At 32.3% G+C, this 5,894-nt stretch overlaps 1 protein-coding gene across 1 annotated transcript; it reads right to left on the reverse strand.

The window, feature by feature from the left end:
• Positions 1–1,112: 1,112 nt before the first annotated feature.
• Positions 1,113–3,788, reverse strand: LOC108133574 (asparagine synthetase domain-containing protein CG17486). The gene has a single exon (XM_017253560.3). It carries the CDS (start codon positions 3,758–3,760, stop codon positions 2,060–2,062), a length of 1,701 nt encoding a protein of 566 aa, XP_017109049.2. The 5' UTR covers positions 3,761–3,788; the 3' UTR covers positions 1,113–2,059.
• Between the last annotated feature and the right edge of the window lie 2,106 nt (positions 3,789–5,894).

Below are 5,894 nucleotides of genomic sequence, written 5' to 3' on the forward strand. Positions count from 1 at the left end.
ACTTTTAAACTGAAAATTTATTGGTTTTTAAGAATCGTAAATGCGGAGAACTGCTTGACAGACAAATAATCCGAACCAATTTATTTAGATTGGTAAAATAGCTCAGAGAATAATCATTATTTAGTTATTTTTAAATTAACAAGAAAGAAAAGCTAACTTAGGCTTAGGCGGAGCCGAAGTTGATATACCCTTGCAGTTAAAACCGCATATATATTGCAAACATCAGATATAGTTGGCCGATCCTTATGAGAATATCATAATAAAATTAGTTCATACAATACATAATTTGAAACAAGAAAGGAAAGCTAACTTCGGGCGGAGCCGAAGTTTATATACCCTTGCAGCTAAAACCGGATATATATCGCAAACTTCGGCGGAGCCGAAGTTTATATACCCTTGCAGCTAAAACCGGATATATATCGCAAACATCGGATATAGTTGGCCGATCCTTATGAAATTTGGTAGGATGGATCAAAATATAATCTGTACCAAGTTCCAGCTTTCTATCTTCAAAAACACAAAAGTTGGGTCATTTCCGATCGTTCAGTTATATGGCAGCTATAGGATATAGTCGGCCGATCCTAATGAAATTTGGTAGGTTGGATCAACTAACCAAAAATAGAGTCTGTACTAAATTCCAGCTTTCTATCTTCAAAAACACGAAAGTTAGGTCATTTCCGATCGTTGAGTTATATGGCAGCTATAAGATATAGTCGGCCGATCCTTATGAAATTTGGCATGTCGTATTATTTTGCCAAAAATAGCTCTCATGTCAAATTTGAACTCTCTAACTCTAAAAACACCAAAGTTATACCATTTCCGATCAATCAGTTATATGGCAGCTATAGGATATAGTCGGCCGATCCCGGCCGTTCCGACTTATATACTGCGTGCAAAGGAAAGAAGGGTGTGTGCAAAGTTTCAAGACGATAGCTTTAAAACTGAGAGACTAGTTTGCGTAGAAACAGACAGACGGACAGACGGACATGCTCATATCAACTCAGGAGGTGATCCTGATCAAGAATATATATACTTTATAGGGTCGGAGATGTCTCCTTCACTGCGTTGCACACTTTTGGACAAAATTATAATACCCTCTTCAAGGGTATAAAAAAAGTCCTAAGCTTCTATCTTCCAAAATAGCAAAGTTGGTATTTTTACCAAATCCAAATACCTTTTCAGATGTTTCAGTTATATGGCAGCTATAAAATATAGTCGGCCGATCATTATGAAAGTTGGTAAGTCGTATTATTTATAATTCATGCAAAATCCGAAGTTTCTAACTCTAAAAAAAGCTACAGTTATAGCATTTCCGATCAATCAGTTATATGTTAGCCGATCTAGGATAGGGTATAGTCGTTCCGACTTATACACTGGGTGGATAGAAAAAAAGGGTGTGTGCAAAGTTTTAAGTCGTTAGCTTTAAAACTGAAAGACTAGTTTGCTAGAGACTAGAAAGACTAGAAACAGGCAGACGGACATGCTCAGGAGGTGATCCTGATCAAGAATATATATACTTTATAGGGTGTCGATACGGAGGTGTCTTCTTCACAGTGTTGCACACGTTTGACCAAAATTATAATACCCTCTGTAAGAGGGTAAAACTTACTATTTACGGTCCCTGCTCAGAAGACGAATAGGTACTCAGTCAAGTCCGTTTGGTTTTACTGATGCGTATTACATTTAATAAGAGGAGCCAAATGATTATATTATATATGTAATTTTATAACATCGTTTAAATAATTTGTCAAATTTTAAAAATTTTTATGCAACATACCCCTAAACACGAAAGAGATTCTAGCTAGATTAATCATAGAACCGGTTATTATTGTCACTGATGATAAATTTTTGCAAAACTATTTTATTGGTGATTCAAATTTTTGTTGTTTATAGTTGTTTCGAGTACAAGCGGTGAAATTATACATAATAAATATATTTATTTTAATAAATATAATTGAAAATTTTTTTTGTTCAAATATAATTGAACAAAAATTGTTATTTGTTCACTTTCAACAAAGAGAAGGTCATCATTTAGTAGTTTATTACAATTAAATTTAAGTTATGTAAATATCAAGTTATCTGAATTTTCTGATGCATTTCTGTTTTTATTTGCAATCCTGGAACCAAACTGTATAGCTTTTTTTTTAAAAAATGCAACTTCTTTTAGCCCCATTCTGTATCCATACAATCTTAATAGCAATTTGTCGCCGATACCTTCGGGAAGAGTAAAGCAACATTTTTGATATGGTTCCAAAGATCTTACAAATGCTACAAAGTTTTCTTCAAGAAATGGCGCACGAGCTGTTTTTCCGTTATCTGCAATTACACGATCATCTCTGGCTAAATTACGGGCTGGTAATCGTTGCCAGTCTACATCAAGTTCTCTTTTAACAGCATTATGTCGGATGGATTCCTCACCATGACAACGAATATAAGAGTTACGATGACGAGTGTAACCACCAAATAATTCATCGGCTCCGCTTCCTATAATAGCAACTCTAGAAGTTGAACTAGAAGAATGCGATGCGAACCAAAAGGCACACCCTAAACTCTCATCTAATATCTTTTGAAGTGGATATATTAGGTTTTTAATATGTGAAGAAAGGATTCTTGCTAATTCCAACCGAGTTACATTAACTTCCAAGAGGGTCCAGCACCGTCCTGGACAAATGCGTTTTAACTCATCGACAGATTTTAAACAAGTTTTGCGGTCCGGAACATTCCAAGCTTGCTCAAGATTACTTGTTTTTAAGTTATATTCAAATGCAACATTTATAAGCTCTATTGGTTCTTCTATTGGAAGTAATTTATGAGATATCAACGCCAAAATAGTACAATCGATTCCGCCAGAAAATAAAATACAAATCTTAGCATGTCTGCATTCATTTGATTTATGTTTTAGGCAAATAGAGCAAAATGGGGGCTTACTTTTAATACGAGCATCGACAGAAGCACAAAGAAGTTTATCTAGTTTGTCAAGTGCAATTTTAATTTGAGGCTGAATTATCATGTTATCACAGAGTGTTTTGAAATTGTCGATATACTCATAATTATAAAAACTGTAGTTCAATGGAGTTTCGTTACCTAATAGCCAAGAAGGAGATATGCTTTTTTTTACTTCTGTTTTCCAATTTAATGCCAGATCAACGACCTGAATAAGATGTCCCGTATACTCATTAATTGGTTGCCATGGGTATAATACACACGATGATAAATCATTAACTCGTAATTGATAGAGGCCCAACGGTGGCAATTCAATAGAAGTTATTTGTTCTGTGACGTAGTGGCGAGAGGTACTTAATAAATTTAACCCAGAATGATGGCGTTCAATAATTAATGAATTTCTTCCTAGGGTATCACGTGCAAAGTATAACATTTGATTGCGCTTATTATAAATTATTAAACAAAAAGGTCCTTGCAACACTTTGACTAGGGATACTAGATCTTCATGGGTATAGCATTCGGAAATTCTGTTCGCCAACCAAGTTGTATCTGACATAGACACTGATTTTTGAATATTATATAAATCTCCATTAAACAATATTATAAAATCATTTTTAACCACTGGTTGTTTTTCCAAATTTGCTCCCTGTTGCCATAGTACAAAACCAGCGAAAAATATTAGTCCAGCATCATGATTCAATAATATCTCGTTATGCGCGTCTGGTCCTCGCTTTTTCATAGTTAATTTGAGTGAATTATACATTTTCCAAAAATTTATTTGGCTGTTTAAAGATATTGTGCAAAATATCCCGCACATGTTGAGAAATATGTATGTAAATAAAACCAATTATACATATGTAGAAATTAGGGATGTAAAAAATTTATCAAAATATCAATATATCGATATTTTTTGAATTAAAATAAATATTTATATCGTGATAATTTTTTACGGGATTTATCGAATATCGTTATTTTTTCAAATATATTTTTGATATCCACTCATTGGTCACACTGAGCTAAAACACGAGACGAACTACACGTATGAAAATGAGCGCGAAGGATTTTTATTGAGAAATAAGAGACACTTCTGCAAAATGCAATATTTGCAGTAAACTAATAAAACAAATAAATGTGTGTGTGGGTGTGGACATAAAATTAATTCGTTTTTATTTGGTTTATTAGTTTTATATTAAGATTATTTAATGAATTGGTTAATTTTTTGTTTTTCCAAACAGATATAAAAAATGTTAATACTATGTATACTATATATACTATATATATATAACTACTGTACTTTATATATATATAAGAACTTATGAGTTTTTAGTTTTTATAAGAAATGAATATATTAAATGTTACTTATGAATTAAATGCAACAAAACAAACCTATTTTTGGGAGCTTAAAAAAATCTATTTTAATATCAAAAATACTCGATATATCGATATTTTTCGTGATATTTAAAAAAATCACGATGATATTTTTCAAAAGTGCAAATATTATTGATACGATATTTTTGAAATATCATGCAACCCTAGTAGAAATTCTAAAATAGAGATGGTAAAACATTGATAAAAAAATCGTTGCTATATTCCCGTTTAAAGCTAGATCTAGCTTGAATATATGTATTATTATTGAATGTATGAATTGAAAAAAGAGTCCAGAATTTTCGTTCGGTAAGTTTTTTGACTTAATTTTATAGAGAAAATTTTATTTTTAGACCTGAGCTTGAATTTTTAATACGAATTGTAAAAGGAACATCTTTTTGAAATCAGAACTGAATCAAACTTTCATATCAAAGGTGAAATAAGCTTAAAGCTTAGTACTGAGTTGACGAAAATCCCCTGTCGAACGAGTGACAGCTGTCAAACTCCATATAAAAAAAACGGTGTAAAAAAAGGAAGAAGAAGAAATTTTTGTCTTCTAGATTTTGCGGGTACTGAGTTGACGAAAATTTTTGTTGTCGATTTGAATGGAGCTGCCGGATCAAAAAAAAAGAAACACCTGATCTCGGGGAGTTGAAAGAAATAATTTCATTTATTTCTATAGGTGAAACATGGAGGAAAAATTGATGAAACAAAAAAATAGTCGGCCCGAAAAATTTTCGACGCGCCAGGAGAAATTAAAATTAATTTCTGCGGTCAAGGCGAAGCCCATAATATGGGATTTGACCCACAAGGGGCATTTTAATGCCATAAAATGGCATTGAAATGATTTTTGATTGATTTTGATTTTGATTTTGACCCAGTTTTCTTTTTCTTAATCAGCTCCTTAGCGGCGAGATACATCAACAAAACACCAACATCCAATTGATTTGAATTCATTTTTGCTTATTGGTTTTTTGTTTACAAACAACAGCTGTTCAGTATTACCATATTTCTTAATTTTTTTGGTCACACTAGCTCGGTAGCTGAATAAAGTTCGATATCGTTAGCGGATTTTCGACAGCGGATTTTCGTCAACTCAGTACTAGGCTTTAAATAAAAAAACATGAAACAGGCGTCTAATAAAGCATATGAACCAGGCTACTTTTTAAGAGGGTAGTTTTAGTTTTTTTATAAAAATATTTAGCTTACCATGAATGCCAAATAAACCTACATTCGAATTAACTCTATACAAAATACACTGAATGAATCAACTGCGTAGCCGTTTCAATTAGAGTACAAAATTAGCACAAAGTTAAAACGATGAAGAAAGAAGTAATGGCATTATAATGTGAAAGAACGAAGCCAACTCATCGAATGCCAAACCGTTTTTTTTTGTTTTCCCAAAACAGAAAATACTAAAATTAAACTTAATTAATTTTTTTGTAGAAAATGAAATTATAAATGTAAAATATATACATTTTTATGGGAAGGTAGAGAGAAGGATTTTTATGAGAAGGCCGCTCATAAAATGTTTACTTTTATCTAATATTTTTACAGTCCCTTATCACTACAACACAAAATAAAAA

Source organism: Drosophila bipectinata, chromosome 2L, assembly GCF_030179905.1.
Source record: "Drosophila bipectinata strain 14024-0381.07 chromosome 2L, DbipHiC1v2, whole genome shotgun sequence".
NCBI lineage: Eukaryota > Metazoa > Arthropoda > Insecta > Diptera > Drosophilidae > Drosophila > Drosophila bipectinata.